The sequence below is a fragment of the Ostrinia furnacalis genome, unplaced genomic scaffold (genome assembly GCF_004193835.3).
Source record: "Ostrinia furnacalis isolate ACB-3 unplaced genomic scaffold, ASM419383v2 OfSCF4557, whole genome shotgun sequence".
Lineage (NCBI taxonomy): Eukaryota > Metazoa > Arthropoda > Insecta > Lepidoptera > Crambidae > Ostrinia > Ostrinia furnacalis.
This window is the reverse complement of record NW_021134796.1, coordinates 140,138-161,033: the sequence shown is the minus strand read 5'-3', so window position 1 is coordinate 161,033 and position 20,896 is coordinate 140,138. Positions and strand designations below refer to the sequence as shown.

Here is a 20,896-nt window from a genome sequence, read left to right as displayed (position 1 = left end):
CAAAAAAATTTACAAATAAACAAATAAATATGCTGCATCAAAACATAATGCGCAAAATAAGGATATAATGAGTTCTAATGTCACAATAAATTCTCTTTTATTAATTAGAAACAATATGGACCTCAATAAATAACGATATTCAACCCTTTTATCTGCATTTTATATTTTTACAACCTTTCTACTGCAGTTTTGCCGATAACCCAAGACTAACTGTAAACAAGCCGATCATAACCTGCCACAATAAACAGTATAAAAGGTGTGAGCGAAGCTGGATGCATCACAGTTGAGCTTCAACGAGTCGGCTGCAGTATGAGGGCTGTAGTACTATTGGTTTTGGCCATTGCGGCTTTGGCCGCTGGCCGGCAAGTCGACGATACCATGCTCGGTAAAGACATCGGTAAGGATCCAAAACAATTTTATTTTTCTTATTTAAACGCGTTATTTGATAACAAACACAGTTCACTTTGAGGAAAGTGCAAATGGCTTATGGCGAATATTATTTGAAGTTAAATGAAGCAAATCTATACTTATGTGTATCTGAAGAGTTTGTTTGCGCGCGCTAATCTCGGGAATTTGAAAATATGTCTGTGTTGGATAGCCCATGTACAGAGGAAAACTATTCTACCATCACGCTACCACCAATAGAAGCAGAACAGCAATGAAAAATCTTGCGAAAACGGGAAAATTATTCAAACTATTTTCACGCACACGAAATCGGTGGCACTGATAGTTAAACTTAAACTTACTGGACCCTGCTATTAAACATTTATTTTAAAACACCACCACAGTATAAGTCCATATGATCTGTATTATCTGTTTTGTTACTTCTAGTCACGATGGACATCAAGGAGAGGCAAATGTTCATCTTGAAATTACTTAACCACGTTCTGGAGCCCGTCATGTACAAGGAAATCGAAGATATTGGCAAGAACTTCAACATTGAAGAGAACATTCAGCTGTTTACCGTGAGTATAGCATTTAAAAGAAACTAGATTAGAAATTATACCTCTTATCAAACCAAAAGGCTAATTATTTTACTATCTTTACAGAGGACTGAAGTAGTGAAGAAGTTTATCTACTACTACAAGCTTGGTATGCTTCCTCGTGGTGAGATCTTCACCATCCACATGGACCGCCAGCTGAAGGAAGTCGTCTCCATGTTCCACATGCTCTACTACGCCAAAGACTTCGTCACCTTCATCAAGACCGCATGCTGGATGCGCCTTTACCTTAACGAAGGCATGTTCGTCTATGCTCTCACTGTAGCCGTCAGACACCGTGAAGACTGCAAGGGTATCATTCTTCCTCCCCCATACGAAATCTACCCATACTACTTCTTGCGCGCCGATGTTATCCAGAAGGCTTACTTACTCAAGATGAGACGAGGACTCCTTGACCACAAGCTGTGCGACTTCTACGGAATCAAGAAGACTGACAAGGATGTCTACATCATCGATGAGAACACATACGACAGAAGAACAACTCTCAATTACGATGACAAGCTTCGCTACTTCACCGAGGACATTGACCTTAACACCTACTACTACTACTTCCACGTCGACTATCCGTTCTGGATGAGAGACGAATGCTTCGACAAGATCAGGATCAGGCGTTTCGAACTTACTCTGTACATGTACCAGCAAATTCTTGCCAGATACTACCTGGAGCGTCTGTCTAATGGTCTTGGTGAGATTAAAACTCTTACATACAACAAACCGATCAAGAACGGATACTGGCCCTGGATGATGTTGCACAACGGTGTTCAATTCCCTAAGAGGCAGAACAACTATGTTGTCATCCGTGATGACGTTATTGAGAATCTCCGTCTTGCAGACGCATACGAAATGATCATCAAGGAAGCTATTGTCAAGGGATTCGTTGAAGTACGTATATTGAAATGTTCTTTTCTTTGTTTTGTATAGAAAATGGTTATCCGAAGCTTAACATACTTATTCATTCTTACAGGTCAATGGCTTAAGACTGGAACTGACCAAGACTGATGATATCGAGACTCTTGGAAGACTCATCTACGGAAAGATTGACAAGGTGGACGTGGACAAATACCACATTGATGCTTACAGATACCTGCTCATCATCATGAAATCGATTCTTGGACTGAACACGTTGAAATCTGACAAGTAAGTTCTATTTCTATACACGCTATTTCACCGAATCATCACCATTAGGTCATATAGTATCCATTGCAGGAAGAAGACCCTCTCTAATTTACCAGAAGCATATTGAGGATTTGGTCTACATTCCACCAAATACCATGAAAACTGTTGTTGTATGGCATAATTGTCATACTTTATTATTAGCTTTACTGATTCTACTTTCTTTTCAGATACTTCGTCGTTCCTTCTGTCTTGGACAGCTACCAGACCGCTCTCCGTGACCCAGTCTTCTACAAACTCCAGAAACGTCTCATTGACTTGGTCTTCCTCTTCAAATTGCGTCTGCCTTGCTACAACAAGGACGACCTCTACTTCCCTGGCGTGAAGATCGACAACGTCGTGGTTGACAAGCTCGTCACTTACTTCGATGACTACCTGATGGACATGACCAACGCCGTTATGCTCACTGAAGATGAACTCAAGAAGACCACTTCCGACATGAAATTCTTCGTCCGCAAACGCCGTCTGAATCACCAGCCCTTCAAGGTGACCGTCGATGTTCTCTCAGACAAAGCCGCTGACTGCGTCATCAGGATCTTCCTGGGACCGAAAGAGGACCACCACGGCCGTCTCATTGACATCAACAAGAACCGCATGAACTTCGTCGAACTCGACAGCTTCCTCTACAAACTGGTCAATGGCAAGAACACTATTGTCAGGAACTCCTTCGACATGCACAACCTGGTCCGCGACCGCATTATGACCCGCGACCTCTGGAAGAAGGTTGACACCATCACTGACTTCAGAGATCTCCTTGTCAAGGACCTCAGAAACTTCCACACTGGTTTCCCCACCAGGTTGCTTCTGCCCAGAGGTAAGGTTGGAGGTATGAAGATGATGCTGTACGTCATCGTGACTCCTCTGAAGTTGGTCGACAACGTTGACCTCAACATTCTGGACACCAACCGCAAAGACTTCATGATGGACTTCAGGTCGACTGTTCTTTTGGACAAGAGGCCTCTTGGTTTCCCATTCGACCGTCGCATTGATGTAGTGAAGTTCTTCACTCCTAACATGAAGTTTGTCGATATTATGATCTTCCACAAGAAGCAGGTCTGCGACATGAAGACTCGCTGGAACAAATACGTGTTGAAGAACTACGACATGTATGACAGGACCATGATCACCGATGACACCTCCTTCGTCGACACCGACATCCACACGAAGTCAATGGTAGACCATGACGTCAACGTGTTCGACAATTACTAAATGGTAATAATATTCCTAGATTATAGTTCAAAGAATGATGACTGAGGCTAGATTTACAGCAAGTTTAAAAATGTAAAAAAATAAAAATAAATAATTTAATAAACAGACTGTATTTTTAATGTTAATTTAGGGCCCATAAAATAATGATATCATTAACTTTGACACTTTCTGCTAGATTAATATTATTATAGTCTATCCAATATAGCTTGATTAGAATGACAGCTGCCATCAAAAGTAACGACATAACTTTGTAGTAGCGATCAATGAGAGCTAAATATTGTCAGACAAGAAATAATTCACGTCTGACCTACAATCAATATTTTCGACGACAGTGCTTCCAATAAAAATGTTAATTTCGTGTAAATGCAGCGTTAAATTACATCAATAAGTAGTAATTCGAAATTATAAAAATAAAGCTAGAGTATTAACGACGTCTCTACAAGGTTATCTCGAGTTACAAAAATGTTAGTGATGGGACATATCGACAAAATAAATGTCATATTAAATTAAAACTAATTTTTTAACATATTTACTAATTTTTTTTAACTAATTTTTTAACATATTTAAGTCAATTCAAGTTATACGTTTTTCTAAATGTTCACTATTAAAAACCAAAAAACATTTCATTCTTAAATAATCAAACATTGGAAATCAATCATCGGTATTTTTTTTGGGTATTTAACCTTTAACTGGTGACAAGCGGTCTCACAGGCCGGGCGGCGTCAGTGAAACATCGTTTCACCCCCTTCCCCGTACTTCCTATGTTTCACCGCTTCAGTAGCTTCGAGTTTAGTTGTGTCTACGCCGTAGATAAGGATATTTGCATCATTCAGCTCCAAATCGACAAGTTACATCGATGTAAAGTTCATCAGCGGTCTCTCAGACCGCATGTCACCAGTTACGTGACATTTTTTTCATACAGTTTTTTCGTATTTTTACAGTTTTTACTTGCAATTTATACTTAAATAACTCCAAAAAAGAAGCGTAGGATCATTAGTTGAGAATATAGTGCCATACTTTATGAAACAACTTGAAAATTCGCGATTTGAAAAATATCTGAAAAATATTTGAAAAAGGAAGACGCAATTGGGTCGGAAGCCGAATATGTTCCTGAAAACATCGTTCTGGAGCAAAGTGACCATGATTCGGAAGCCGAAGAAAGTGTTTTTGAAGATAAAGGACCAATTGACGAGAATCAGTCAGAAAGTGAAAATGATGGACCACCTTTATGCCAAACAATAAATGCCCTGACAGCCAATAAAAAATACAAAAGTTTCACCACTGCCAGTTTTCTAAAATGATAGGTTACCTACGAGTGATAGGTTTTTTTAAATTGGTTATTATTTAAACTATAATAAAAAATACAAATTTTGTTATAATTTGTTGATTTAAATTTATTTGTTTGCGATTATCGATCTCATCTCTAGTTTTTTGATTTTTATTACTACATATAATTTAACAGCAAGTTCTGCATTAAAAATGATATTTAGAGTTTATTATTTCATTTTAATTTAATTCTTCTATATGCTAATAATCTGTTTTTAAAGATTATGGTATGCTACCTTACCTAGTTTCTATGCTACAGTCTTGATACGGTAGCGGCCTCTCAGACCGTACGTCACCAGTTACGTTATACAAAAACCATGTCACCAGTTAAAGGTTAATAGCACCGTTGCTCTAGAAGAGATGCCCACCGCCCTCTAGCGAGAGGAAAAAACCACTGAAGAACACTGATGATAATGACTACGACTTAGGTTGTACACCCTTGACATGAATTTTAAATTTTACTGTCTTTAAATTTAAATTATAATTGTCATTTTTATGAATAAAGATATGAAGAAAAATTGGGTGCATTTTTTATATCATTTTTTCGAAAACTTATCGATACATCTATGTGAACCGTACGAAACATACCCAGCACTAGTCACATTCGTTTGATAGCTGTCATTCTAATCAAGCTATATTGGATAGACTACTATAGGTACCTACCTAATATTACCTGAAACACACACACACTAGCAACACTTTGTTAATTTACCAATCATAGAATTGGACTTCGATTCCAAACATTGCCCTGAGTTCGATTTCCAGGTGTGCCTACAAATAAATAAACGTAAATATTATTACAGTATGTTTGATACTAGTTGTAGTAGTAGGTAATAGTCTTACCAACACACTTACAATCTAGGAACCAAACATAGTCTTACAGTCAGCATCAAATAGTTTGTGACACCCAAAGTAGCCAAAAAGTTCACAACACGTCTTTGTTGCAATGGAATAAGCCTTGTTGCCAATTTATTGGCCGCTTTGGGTGTTTTGGCGCTGATTGTACTGTAATTCAATCTAACCGATAAGCATCAAGAAGTGGCTTTAGGAATCAAACCCTAACTAAGTATACTAACTCTATTCCAAATGAAAAAAAGGATTGCATAGTCTATTGCAGTTATCTTCGGAAATCAACTACAATGAGGGTTGTACTTCTAAATGAATACCCACGGGGGTTAGTTCATACATTTTGGTAGGTAGCGAAATTTTATTATGATAGTTTCCTCAATTATTATTGCACTCACCAGTGGCGCCACTGTTTTAGCTACAACAAGCAAATAGGACCTTACTAGCCTGTGGCCAATACAAACGTTTGTTAAACTTAATGCTTTTGTAAAAACAATATTTTGACTAACTTATATTTTTGTCTGATTTAATTTCAACAATTCTAGTTAGTGCCATCTAGCGAACGTTTTAAAAGTGACGTTATAATATGACCACGTAGTAAACTTTTCAACACAAGATGGCGCTGTGAATAACTCTTCCCGACGCTAGATGGCGTTACAGCATTTATGAAAACTTTTACAAGCTTTACAAAATAAAATTAATAAGCATTTAAAAAATAAAAAATAACTACTATCTATCTTCTTTCATTCATTTGCTTACTTGTGGTGCTTCTCTTTAATGCTTTCAATATCTCCTAATAAAAATAATTACTCTTTTATTTATATTATGAAACACACAATATACCTAGGTACCTAATAGTAAAATAATAATTGATCATCATCATTATTGGCACTTCAGCCACAGGACGTTCACTGCTGATGGGCTTCCCCCAATTATTTCTAGATTAGCCGGTTGGTACCTACCTAGCATCCTGCATCCAGCGCAAGTTACTAAACGGCACATTTTAGCAGGTCTTATTGCGGCGATCTCTTCCAGCCAAACAACGAGAGGGCAGTTGTTTACGATAAAAAGGGAAAGCGGTGATTGATGTTGATGCCTAGTGCCTACCTACCTAATACAAAATATTATGGATTGTTATCTTCGAGTAGGTAGGTATAAGTTAGTTGATAAGTTTGAGCGTAAATGCATTTAAATTCTAATTTTCTAATATCCTTAGATATGCCCGTTTTCACCATCGATCCCTAATTTTTAAGTAACCCCTATGCTATGGTAACACATAACAGGGATTTTGTTTTCAAAGGTGTTAGCGACGTCAAGAATAGTCAGAATTAATGTTAGCAACATCATGTCAATTAGTTGAAATTAAGTAATTAATCTGTTTCGTAGTTAAGAAAATGAACATGAAATTTTCGCCAAAAAGGCAATACCGTAGCGAAAACCATCAGGCTCTCTCGCTTACTCACTCGGTAGGCCTCTTTCTTGCATTGTCTGATCTCTCACTTCCACAAAATAGCTTCTCTTTCACACTTTTCTGGAAAATCTGGAATGTTCAGGAAAAAATAGAGAAGAAACGAGACGGAAATATCGGACCTCTCGCTTCGAACATTCTAGAGCGTGAGATAGCAATATGTTTTGTCCTTGTCTTGCACGGATGGTCCGTTGCGCGAGGCAATACCGTAAAGAGAGCCGTTTTAGGTTTTTTGTCAATAACTTCGCCAATTTTGGGAATTTTGTGACACCACATTTTCCTGGTCCTTCGAGCCGGATCACCACAAAAGGGATCCCTTAAAAAGGACAATGACCAAAAATGTATGGAGTGTGGTCCAAATGTCCACCACTAACGAGACCTATGTAGTAAAATAGTCTACTAAATACTGATTCATTATAACTAAACAGCAATCAAAAATATGCTGTCAGTAAAAAGTTATGACTGAAAGAAAAGTCTGTTTTTTACCTTTTCATCCGAAAAATGTTCTTGATATCATTCTATCCATTGCACATTTTGGACTAATCTACGCATGTTATGTCATGTCGCATGTGGCGCGGGGCTATAGACAAATTTTATTAAATATTATACTAGCTGTGCCTACGACTTTGTACGCGTGAAAATAGTTTGAATAATATTTCCCATTTTTACATCATTTGTCTTTACTGCTCCGCCCCTATTGGTTGTAGGGTGATGTTATTTATCCTAAAACCATCCTTGATAAATGGGCTATCTATAACAAAAATATTTTTTCAAATCGGACCAGTAGTTCCAGAGATTAGCGCGTAAACTACTACAATTTTTCAAACAGTCATAACTTTTTACTGACAGCTTATTTTTTTTTCGTCCTATACTAAAAATTAATCTCTATTTAATGGACTATAAGCCAATATAGGTCTCATTAGTGGTGGACATTTGGACCACTTTTGGTCATTGTCCTTAGGGATTGATGGTGAAAACGGGCATTCGACATCTAATAAAATGACTATACTTAGGCTGATTGGCACCATCTAAGTTTGACCGTAACTATAACGATAACCGGCGTTTTTTGTATGGAGTAGGTATGACAGATTTTTGACATTTGTCAAAGTTAAAATAAGATGGTGCAAGAGATTCCGTGGAGGGTAGTTGAACGGGAAGCATGGTCGATCTGTTTTAATGGTTTCAATTTATTATTTAATGGACTTTAGTGTACAAATTTGGTGTTATTTTGTGTTCTAAAGTGCAGTGAAGTGATAAATTATAAAAAACCTTGAAATACTTCGAATTTGAGCGCGCATCGAGTGTCGAGTGGGTTGTCGTATGAACAACCCGCTTTGGACCCGGTGGCGTCTCGAAACCTGCTTACGGGCATACTTAACACCACGGAATCCATGAAAAATCAATAGAACTGAAACACCCACGTTCTATTGATAACTTTGTCAATTATTTTTCACTCGACATTGGCAGAAATAAACCTCCCAGAGAGGTTTGGTTGCCATTAAAAAAAAAAAGATGGTACAACCCAGCCTTAGAAGCACGTCAGGCACACAACAACGACTAACTATTTAGAGCCTAATTTTCTTGATACCCTATAACAAGTTAAAATGATAAATAAATAAATAATAACTACCACGTAAAACGAAAAAAGTCGTATCGAAGAGATAAAGAGATTTGTCAAGAATGTTCCATGGTTTATCAACACAGTTGAATTCGATAAAACTGACAATAATAAACATAAAACTGAAACCACAACTAGTAGGTATCTTATAAAAGCTATGCTCCTAATGGGTGTGGCCACTAGGGTTTTTTTATACCTACCTATTAATATATTTTTTTATGATGGTGTTGATTGTACGACTCTCTAAGGTTTTGCATTTGATTCCCACATGAAACATAATGCAAGTAGTGTTAATAATAAAAATCTTGAAAATAATATTTTCTAATAGTTATGCTCGAGGACATGATAAAGCTTATTAAAGTTAATAGAATATTATTTATTAGTTACTACTACTACTACGCCCGTGTTGAATTTTGTCTGTCACAGAAAATCCTTATCGCGCGCGTCCCTGTTTCAAAAACCGGGATAAATTTCATCAAAATCGGTTCAGTGGTTTAGGCGTAAAAGCAAGACAGACAGACAAACAGAGTTACTTTCGCATTTATAATATTATAAGTAGATTAGTATAGAAGTATAGATTCATTGTATTTGAGATATCCTAAAGACCCTAAGATTCCCTATTGTATTAAATTGTACAGAAGATCAAGAAATCTCATAATGTTAAAAAAGATTATTGACCCTTACGAGGAACAAAAAGATTTCCAAGCAAGTAAGCTTTTTTTATAAACCGAAATCCACGCAAACAAAGTCACGGGCAAAGCTTAGCAACAGCTTAACATTAAACCGGTAGGTAAACGGCTAAACGCTGATAAGACCCGATCGCCTCACGTTTAAAAATATTGTTATTATTATTGCTAAAGGTCACTTTGATTATTACCAGACTTGGGGTTCAAACGAGATAGGACTTATCAAAAAACGGGCGATGTTTATTTACGTGCGAAATAATCATTATTTGCTTGACTTTCAACTTGAAAGATAGTTACAAGAGGTGAAAAGGTCGGTGAGAACGTGCATATTTTGTAATTTGAAAGTACCTACTAACATGGTGACACAAATTTTCCATTTAGGTCAACCTCCTCAGTAGCAAAATGAGTTACGTTACGTACCTATCAATAGCAGATTTTCATAAAAAATTCTGAACCTAATCATTTCAATATCTAACTAATCTGCTCATCATCATCATTTCAGCCATAGGACATCCACTGCTGAACATAGGCCTCCCCCAATGATTTCCATAATGGCCGTTTGGTAGCGGTTTGTATCCAGCTCCTTCCTTTATGATAGGTACTAATAACTTTATGATTCTACTCGAGAGGTCCCAATCGATTCCCAATTGGACCAGTTTTTACCTACAACGGAATGCAAATGCTCCAGAATACCACAGATAATGTGGCTATCTTATCTCTAACTGCTGAGACACAAAAATCTGTATTTTTTATTTTAAAAACCTTTATTTTTATTGTAACGGCGACAGACAGGGTGTAAGATGGTGGTAGCTACGTAGTCAGGCGAACATAGAATAAGCCAAACCACCAACTAAACCGAGAAAAACATCTTGCCCACACCGGGAATCGAACACGGGAAAAACCTGTATGCTTGAAAAACAAGTGTTTGAAATGCAAGCATCAACAAAAAATGATCATTTGATCTAAGTATCCAAAAGTTTTCAGTGAAAGTCAATTAGATATCAGTGTGCCTACCATGAGTTTACGTTAGGTGAGCTCGCTAGCGAATACGTCAAAAAATTATATGAAGATTTTATTTCTTGAAAGTAGCCGCTAGGGGCGCTGCACAATATGTCATACATTTAAATGTCATTTTTTTACGCAGTCGCTAGCGAGCACACCTAACGTAAACTCATGGTAGGCACACAGTATTATTCAGTATACTGATTGACTTCCACTAAAAACTATATTATTATGACTGTAGGTACATACTTTACCTATTTTATAGAGCGATTATAACGAAACGGAATTACTTATTTAACTTTATTTTCACCCAAAGGTTAAACTAATCTTAATGATTCACTTATTTGCTCGTAATAGTTTAATAACCCAATGACTTTATGTCATCTCTGTAACTCTGCATAATAGGTGCATTCAACTATTATCTTAATTTTGTCGAGACAGTGTCTATGAACTTATAGAACAGTCCTTATAAATACGGGTCTTTGGGAAAATTCAACAGTGTTAGGGACAAAATGAAGGCGTTAACATTATTTTTATTGTGTATTACAGTGGGGTTTAGTTCAGGCTACCTCATCAGGGTCCCTACGTTACCAAGACAGGCGAAGATCGGTAAGTAATTATGTAATTTTTATCAGTCAATGTTTTAAAGGAACATCTACAACATACGAGTAGGTTAGTCTGTAGTCTTCTAATTAAATTCATTGTGGATTCCAAGACAGTAAGCTATCCCCGGGACTAGTCAACCTTCACTGGTTGGGTTTCATGGATACCAACAGTAGATCTTGGCCATAGCTGGGCATTAACTCGTTAATCCGTTAATCGTTAATTAACGAAGTTAACATTTCTATTAACGGATTAACTTTTAAGTTAACTTTAAAAAATGTTAACGGACTCGTTAACTTCCGTTAAATTATCCTAAGTCCGTTAATCGTTAATCCAGTACCTACTATTTACCAAAAAGATACAGCAGCCACGCTGAAAAACGCTAGAAAAACGCGTTCTGACAAGTACTTCCAGAACCCAAAACAACAGTTTTTGCACGGTAATAAATAGATAGTATTACCGTGGTTTTTGTAACCAGAACGAAACGATATAAAAATGTTATTTTTTATTTATTTACAAGCTTTATATTTCACTTTTTAGTATGTGTGGGACAAATCTTGCAACTGAATTTAAGACCAGTTCTCAACCGATTGAGCTAAAATTTGGTATAGTTACTTATGTTACGATGAAAATGCAATGTTATAGCCTACCATTAAGCTGGTCTGATGATGGAGTCAGAAGGTGGCCATAGGAACTCCTAAATGAAACGGCGGCATCGCATCGTATTTGGGTTCGTTGGATTTGTCTTTTCGAGCACTTTAGTACTAGATGAAGTCCAGGTAGGGTTGCCAGGTGTCCGGCTTTAGCCATGTTTGGCTTTTTACGGTCTTGTCCGGTCAAATATTGCCTTGTCCGGCCTGTCCGGCTTTTGTTAGGCCTTTTATTTGGCTGCCGCGCCAGGCGAAAGTCGAGCCATAGAATAATATGGAGCGCACGAATCAGGATGGTTGGGCAACCGATGATGATAGTACTCACTCGTGAGCTTTGCACCCCCATCCCCCCTCACATGTCCAGCTTTTAGGGTGAAATGTCCGGCCAAATGAAGCACAAAGTGCGGCTTTTGTGTCTTTGGACCTGGCAGCCCTATCCAGAGTACTGATAATGAAGTCAGGGGTGGCCATAGGAATTCCTAAACGAAACGGTGGAAACCTATCGACTTTGGATTTGTCTTTTCGAGCACTTTGGTGCTAAACTGTATTGTAATTAAACCAAGGCTCTGATATTGAGATACTATAGACTAAGAGCTGGTGAACGCCAGACCTACGTCATTTTTTAAAAACTGAAAGTTTGTCAGCGTATGCTCCCAATATAGGTTAGAATGTTGGTGGATTGTGAAGTTTGGGTTATCGTTGCTTTGGCAGCTATCCTAATAAAACTGTCTGGAAAGGAGTTGGAACTGTCAAAACTGTGTGGCTGATGTCGAAACAACTTCTTATCATTGCCCAAATATCTGTACTTACCTATAATAAATCTGTAGAGAGGTCAATTCTATACATGAAATATATTTTAAAAATAACTATCAGGGGGTGATTAGTGATCGATACTGATGCCAAAAATGCAATCAGTAAAATGTTTGTCTGTCTGTCTGTCTGTATGTTCCTTATAGAAACAAAAACTACTAGACGGATTTTAACAAAACTTGGTACAATTATTCTTCATACTCCTAGCGCAAACATAAAAGAGGAATAAATTCAGTGCGCGATACAAGCTTTCGAAATTATTTGAACCTTGCACAATTACTTTTTTGTTTTATTATCATGTGTTAACGGATTAACGATTAACGTTAACTTGCGTTAAATCTTGCTAAATGTAACGTTTTAACGTTTAACGAAGTTAATTTTTTTATTAACGGTTTAACGATTAACGAAGTTAACTATTTGATTAACGGTGCCCAGCTATGATCTTGGCTATACAGGAGTTGCAGTGGTGGAAAAGACAGGACTTTATTAGCTGTACGTAGTGACAATATAGGAGCGTCACGCTTCAAGTTCCGGATTATTTATCAGAAAATGGAGTTGGTTCCAGCCAAACCATCTAATGTTCTTAGAATAGGAACTCTTTTCTGCTTTTTTAAATAATAATATTAACTTGATGACCCTATTTGGAAATCGAACTCAAGACCCATCAAACATAGAGATGAAACCTGCACTTTTTATGTAGGTACCTATAGATAAATAGATCTGAGATTGTAGTCAAGTGAGTTTGAGCTTTCCATGTTAAAATAATTGCATTTTCTTATTTTTCTTATTACTTACAGCACCAATAGGATGGGTCCACATTCAGAAGCTGATGCTCCCACTCGTAGAAAACGTTTGTGAGGATAGCACTAACGCGATGGTCGTGCAACTGGCCAAGGATTTCTCTCTGGACGCAGCCAATGGAAATTATACGGTGAGTGTGAAAGTAATTATGCAGTAGGTACCTAATTATTATTAACACTAATGTTAACTACATAATTGTGTGAGCTGAATACTTACCTGCTTTTTGATTAGGCTATACACGCAGTGGGCAGGAATGTCTTATTCAGTTATATCAGAACTTTGAATATATCTTATTTCCGATAGTTATCAGGCAGATATTATTATTAATTTGTTTAACGGTGTCTGACTTTTTATTTCTTTTTACAGAAAGCGGGGGTCGTGGAATATCTTCGCAACCTTAAAACGAGTAAAGGATTCTTGCCAAAAGGCGAAATATTTACTGAATACAACAAAGACCATGTTGATGAATTGAAGGGTTTATTCGAACTTTTCTATTATGCCAGAGACTTTGACGCTTTCTACAGAGCGGCGGCGTGGGCTCGGCAAAACATCAACTGTGGACTGTTTATTGATGCTTTATATTTAGCTATTCTAAATAGAAGAGATACTGAAAAGATATCTGTACCGCCACCTTACGAGCTTTTGCCTAACTACTTCATCAACCGAGACGTCGTAATAAAGGCGTCATTTCTACTAACCGGTGATGATCAGACTCCTTCAGAGGACGTTAGGATTGAAGGAAACTCTTACATCCTCGATGCTAAATACACATCAGAACTTGACGACAGTGACGATGAAGCAAAACTTGCGTATTTTAGAGAAGATGTCGGGTTAAACACCTTCTACTTTTTAAGGAAACTGAGAAATTCTCCTTGGTTTGACACACCATCTAACACTAATGATTTTTATGGTGAAAAAATGTTCCAAATGATGAAACAGTTTTCAGCTAGATACGATTTAGAAAGATACTCGCTTGAGTTGCCAGAATTAGAAGGGTTCACTTGGGATTCTCCAATTGGTTCTTATGACCCTATGCTGATTTACTCAAATGGAAATGAGTTTGTTCATAGATCATTTGCTGGAGTACTAAATGAAAATGAAGATATAACATTTTTGAAAACCATTGAGAACAATCTAGCATCTGTTGTGACACACTTGGTAAGTTATTAAGTCTATGTTCAGATGTAATAAATAACCATACTGCATATTACTTACCACTCAAAATACCTAATCTAGTGTCATACATCTTAGCTATATGTTAATAAAAACGTGTGTTAATTTTTTCAGAGACAAGCTGGCCACAATAAATCCCAGATATTAAATCAACTCATTGAATTACTTGTGACGTCGGAAAGAAACTATGAAACAGTCGCTCGGAAATTACTTGGATACGACTCAAACGTGAATGAAAGGTATAGTACCAGTTATTTTTAATTTAATTGTGCCTAACGCACATTCATCCGGCAGCACAAACTCATACTGGATTATTTATGTTTCAGGCAATGCTCTGTCTTAGAACACTACATGACTAAGTTGAGAGACCCAGTTTTTTGGCAAATAAATAAGAAAATAGTGCAATTAATTGACAACGCCCTTAAAGTTCTTCCAACGTACACAAGGAACGAGCTGTATTTCCCAGGAGTCGAGGTACTCAGTGTAGACATAAAGAAGATGATGACTAGCTTTGACAGCTTCGAATTTGATGTCACTAATTCCTTGAAGACAACAACTACCAACACCACTTTCCAAGTAAAAGTAGCGCAACCACGACTTAACCACAAACCATTCAGTATCAAGCTTAATATATCATCATTAGTAACTAAGAAAGCTTTTGTCAAAATATACCTAGGACCAAAAATGATGCCAGGTGAATTAGCATCGAAAAAACACTTGTTTGTCTTATTAGACATGTTTGAACTGAATCTCAAGAGAGGTGCTAATGGAGTGACGAGGTCTTCAGATCAAATGACAAGCTTTTCTGATGATTTCATATCTTTGAGAGATCTCAAAAAGAAAATAGAAGACGCTGAATTTGGGTTGGATGCTTTGCCGTTAAAGACGGTTGAATCGCAAATTGGATACCCCTCAAGGCTGATTCTACCTAAAGGCTTACCTACGGGACTTCCGTTACAAATGTTTGTATTTGTAGCTCCCTTCTCTAAAAGTACGATTGGCGCATCATCGTCTATGGCTAACGTGGAACTAAATACAGCAATATTGTCACCTGGTTATCCTTTGGATTTGGCAATAGGAACTAAACAATTATTTGGCCTACCAAATGCGTTTGTAAAGGACATAGTTATCACACATAAGAGTGAATCCAAACCAAATGGAGGCTATGGAGGAAGGCCTAGCCCAAGCCGACCTTATGACTATTCACAAACAGAATTCAACGTAAACAAAGACAATTACGATGAAGTTCCCCAAGAAATAGACATGGATATGTACAATTATGATGATTCATTGTTAGTACATGGATTAGTAGGTGAAAGACCCGACTTCACTTACAAAAAACCTAACAATAACGATTATACCGCCCAAAATAGTCAATACAGAACAAAAGAAGACTATGCTAATAAGAGGACCGACTTTAGAAAAAAAGACTATGGTAATATCGGCACTGATAAACAACCTGAACCTTTATCTCAAGTTGCAGGTTTGGATGTTAACAAAGATGTACAAACCAATTTGGATACTGTTTCGGACAAAATTAATAGCACTGTTGACAAAGTACACGGACTTTTAGGTGAAAGGCCAGCTTTTACTTATAAGAACAAAGATTCAAGTTTTACGGAAAATAAAAATCAATACAGGAATAAAGGAGATTATGCCTATAAAAAAGTCGAGTACAAAAAAGTAGATTACCAAACAGTGACTGATAAAATAGAAAAGGACAAAAAAGATAAAGAATATAAGAATAACAATGTCAATAATATAAGTGATCCTAAGAATTCTTATAATAAAATACATTCTTCCAAAAACTCAGACCAGGTTGTGACAGATTATGAAGATAGCATGACTGACGACTTACTTAATAATAATAAAATAGCAGTACACGGTTTGCTAGGAAAAAGTACTGATGATTATACCGCTCAGAAAAACAAATACGAAATAAAGAAGGACAACTATATCAAAAAAGCAGAAACAAAAAAAATTGACTATCGTAAAAAAGCTTTTGAGAAAAAAGCTAAAGAAACAGGAGTTCTTGATTATTCATTACTTGAGAAACCAGAAGATTCTACTTTCACCTACCAAGATAGGATCGTCGATAGTGACGAAGAAAAAGCGGACAATTATAAAGTATTAGAAAACAAAATCATAAAAAATATGAACAAAACGATTAACAAGGATGTTGGCGTTGATAAAGTTATTAAAGATTTGAACAACAAGTCCATATTTAAAGACATTGGCAGTAACACACGAACTGGTAGTGATGCTGATTATAAAGATGTGTCCATTAATGGAAACAAGAAAATCAATAAAGATATTGTGAAAAATAAAGATATTATTAAGGTCCCATCTTCAAAGGATGATGACTCTATAGACTCATATTTACGTAATTATGATCAAGTATCTAAGACGATCGATAAAACTATAAATAAAAACAAAGACGTTAATATGAAAAATAAAAAACATGATTCAAAATCAAAGGAAGACTCCCGAGAAGTTCATTTTAATGTATATGATCCAAACACGCATACAACAATCGACATTGATACGGATAATTCAGATTCTGTCGAAAACAAACATTTTTCAATTACAGTGGACGAATCAAACGACAAGACTGTTTACAAGGATAATAAAAATAAAGATATATCAAAGATGCCATACGAAAAATACGGAGAAAATTTAAATCCTTATGCACCTGCGGTAACTACAGAGAGAACCAAGAAGCGTGTAAGTGTGTACGATTTCATATTTAACCCCATAAATTATGATGACAAAGATTCGCGAGTTTACGAATAAGGAATTACCAATTGTATGATATAGTTTTAGATTTTTAGCCTTTGTTATGTTGTTATTGTTAATAACAACATAACAAAGGCAAATAAATTAATTTTACAATTGTGTACACTTATTTTGTTATTTTCATAGTTATAAGATCTCTATCCGTCATCCTGAGAAAAAGAAACAAAATCCTTACTACACACTTGAAAATAGAACATCATGGATTGGCTTGACTTTATGCAATTTCCAACGATATGAAAATTAGAAGAAAGAATAATGAGTCTGGTGATTACTTTTTCATTTGACAATCAAAGATTATTAAAGATTATTAAACGAGTATAATTATGTAGAAATGGCACCTAATCTGCATCTGCTTCACTAAGATTGAAGGAAACTCGTGAAAGAATGACGTCATAATAATCTCTCCAAAAGAAGGGAAAAGTTATATTTGTAACTAAAAACACTTGGCATTTACCGTCCTGTCTTACAAGTTTAGTTAACCTATTCAACTACATTTTCCGTCGAAATTAGTGTCATATTTCATTTCAAACAACTATAAAACAAAGCCTGTGGATGAAGCCACAAAAACCAATGCACATTGATGCTCTTTCAAGCGGTTTCTATCATTATTTTTGGACAAGTTCCAAATGTTTTACAACAAACGCTACGCTTTCCCTATTTTCATCTCAGAAAATTTAAAAACCATCGGTCACCACTGTGACAACGGCTAGAATACAAATAGAAATATTTTTATAGTCGATTACAAGGTTTTTCCAAACAATCTTAAATGACAAGTGATTTCCATATATTTATTGGAATAGGCGCAAAAAAAATGAAACACAACTAACATTTTATAATCAATAGTAACATAACTGTTTCATTGGATTCGTAAATTCCTAACATATCGTTTTCCGCATGTGCTGTCAGTTGTGTGTGTTTGTGTAAATAAAACTTTACGAGTTGTCGTAAAGTCGGACAGTTCAGATGTTTCATTAGCATACCATTCTTCACTTTTAAGTTTTAAAGATACCTATCAGACAACAATTTGTTTATAAAAAAACGCGTTATGCCTTTTTAACTCCAACAGTAATTTCGGCTTAGACTTCCATTGAAGATTTAGGAATTTAAAAATCTGTGCTGATAAAATTCTAAATGTAAAGTACCGATCCAATTTTTCATTCATTAAAATTCCTGCAGCACTTAAACATGCAAATTATCACAACAGAAATTGCAGCACGTGGATCGCTCGCACAATTAGTGTCAATAAAATGTAAGGCAATAACGTAAATAGGATCTTCACGAGTTATTGCATTTACGCGTTAAAGACATTAATAAATAATGTCCTATTTAAAGATTCATTACCATTTGGCGTCCAGATATCACTAGCGAATTCTGCAGAGAAAACGGCCGGTTCAGTGCCAAAATGAAGTTATATTTCTACTTCATTGACATCGATGATTCACAGTTTGTTGGGTACCGTATTGCGAACTATCCAAACATTGCTTTTGGCTGTTGCGGCCAATTATTTTGATCAAGGAATTCCGAGTCGCTGTAAATCCCGCTGGTCACCGTTCGACGAATAAATTTAATCAGCTCCGAGCGATTGGAGTTGAAACCGCTGGAATTTGTATTTTGAGATGCTAATAAAGCATCGACTAGATGACTCCGCCAGTTTCCGAGTTGCGCGTAAAGCGAGGCAGGTTTCTGACGGACGCTTCCTACACTAAACTTCGGTAGAGGAAACATACAAGATACCATGACGTTACTCTACTTGTACTACATTTTATGATGTTTTTATTGAAAACAAATGAACCGTATATCATGTTAGAAATAAATTGTGAGTATGACCATGACTCACACCACGTGCTTAATACGTGTAGAAACTATAGCCTAGTACACGTTATTAACTATTGGTCATTAAGAGTGACCATAACCACTAACACCACCCATGTCGTAAATTGCTGCTTTCTTCATAGAGACCAAGGCAATTGTTATTGTAAAGGTGACATTTATTTGAAAATACAGCTATTTAAGACCCATTTTCACGATCTTGCTTTAAAACTAGCTGTAGTGGTGATTCATCTAGTTTTTCTGAATAATAGAAATGAGTCTACTTCTTCTTCTATCCTGTATGTCACAGCCATAATGCATGTTTGATAGATGACATAACGAGCCAATATGTCATCTATAAACCATAACGAGAGTAAATTGTAATGAGTGTTAAATTAATTATCTAGATACTTGTAGTAAGAATCAAATTTAATACTCAAGATTCAAGTGTTACAAATATCTACGGACGAAAATTTATTTTTGTAGCTTTAAAAAGCGTTCTAGCGAAACTTTATTAACATTAACTCTTCCATAGTTTCGGGAAAATAATGAGAAAAGCAAAACTGAAAATTACAATATTACGAGCAAAAATCCACCTGCAGAAACTGCAAATGGATCACTACGTAATTAAATTAACATATGACCCAATTTCCGGATCGTCCGCTCGACAACACATCGTCAGAATCTCAGTTCGGACGTTTCACTCATTGTGGCATTCGTTGAGAACACAAAAATTTATAGTCGATCACCGACATTCTATATCTGCGCGGGCGCCGTATAACCCGTTTCACGCGCCAGTGGTCGCCAATCGATGACGCGTTTGCGTTTCGCGATCCACTAATGCTGTTTAGACGGAAACTTAACGTCTGTCCTATTAAGACACTTTGTTATTTACGTCGTTGTTTCGCTTTGATGTTAAGATTAGTGTTGAGTTACGGATTTTAGAGCGAATTAACGAATTCCGTTCATTTTCAATATTACATTATTTAGACTATAAGTTATTTTATTACTATTCCTACTAGGCCACTATCGTCAGCATCATCACTAAAGGTATCGTTATTATTATGACGAATTGTAAGCCAATTTGCATGAATAATGCTTTTGGTATGAACCTTAAATTTTTTCAATATATTTAAAAAAGTGTACAATATGATAAATGTTTGCCTATTTTTCTTAATTACCTTTTTTACTTTGAACAAAGATGAAACCTAGAAGATAAACTCTAACATAATTCAGCAGTAGATCAGGAACAAATTAGTATTTTACAATCACAGAGCAGCCAAATGCTGCCAACCCCTGCCCGTGACGTGCTCACGCGTAATATTTTCACTGGATTGTTGTGAATCGGCCGCTTCAAAGGAATTTCCTGCTCTTAATCAAGGAGCCTTAAACGCGCGTGCGCTTCTGGAGAGTATAACATTGGACGTTTCAGAGATGTTCCGTTTCATGTCATTGGTTCCGATTTGGCTGATTTGATGTTTATTCAATGCTAAATACCTTATGTTATTTGTATTTACATTAACTATTATCGCCAAGTCTGTATCTACTCTACACGTGTTAGCAGGCGATGGAGGTTTCCTGGTGCTACTGATCTATATACCAACTATTCCACGTGGTGAAAATAGGGCTCAAAATTGATGTAATACGAAAATGCTTCTGGTTTTAAAAATATCTAAAGCATTGATGTTTGAATGAGACAGATAAGGCGGGCATTCTACTACAAATTATATTTCTAACTAAAATCATATTTGAGGGAATACAACTTTTTTCTGTCACTACGATGAGTAAAATTACATTAATAACGACATAGTCTAAGGACATAGCCATGTTTTTTTTTAATTAGGTACCGTGATACGCAAATATAATATTTTAAATAGGTAATTAGTTATCATGACTTTTGTATTCATAATTAAAACAAAAAAGCA

General features: G+C 36.3%; 2 protein-coding genes across 2 annotated transcripts; both read left to right on the top strand.

Annotated features, from left to right (window-relative positions):
• The first annotated feature begins 269 nt into the window (after positions 1-269).
• LOC114359670 (basic juvenile hormone-suppressible protein 2) lies at positions 270-3,488 on the top strand. Its single transcript, XM_028314144.1, has 5 exons — positions 270-397; positions 832-965; positions 1,050-1,883; positions 1,966-2,138; positions 2,345-3,488. The coding sequence occupies exons 1-5, from the start codon at positions 310-312 to the stop codon at positions 3,381-3,383; spliced, it is 2,268 nt and encodes a 755-aa protein (XP_028169945.1). The 5' UTR covers positions 270-309; the 3' UTR covers positions 3,384-3,488.
• A 7,352-nt stretch (positions 3,489-10,840) lies between these two features.
• LOC114359671 (arylphorin subunit alpha) lies at positions 10,841-20,774 on the top strand. Its single transcript, XM_028314146.1, has 5 exons — positions 10,841-10,938; positions 13,190-13,323; positions 13,560-14,351; positions 14,481-14,605; positions 14,693-20,774. The coding sequence occupies exons 1-5, from the start codon at positions 10,842-10,844 to the stop codon at positions 17,157-17,159; spliced, it is 3,615 nt and encodes a 1,204-aa protein (XP_028169947.1). The 5' UTR covers position 10,841; the 3' UTR covers positions 17,160-20,774.
• Positions 20,775-20,896: the final 122 nt, after the last annotated feature.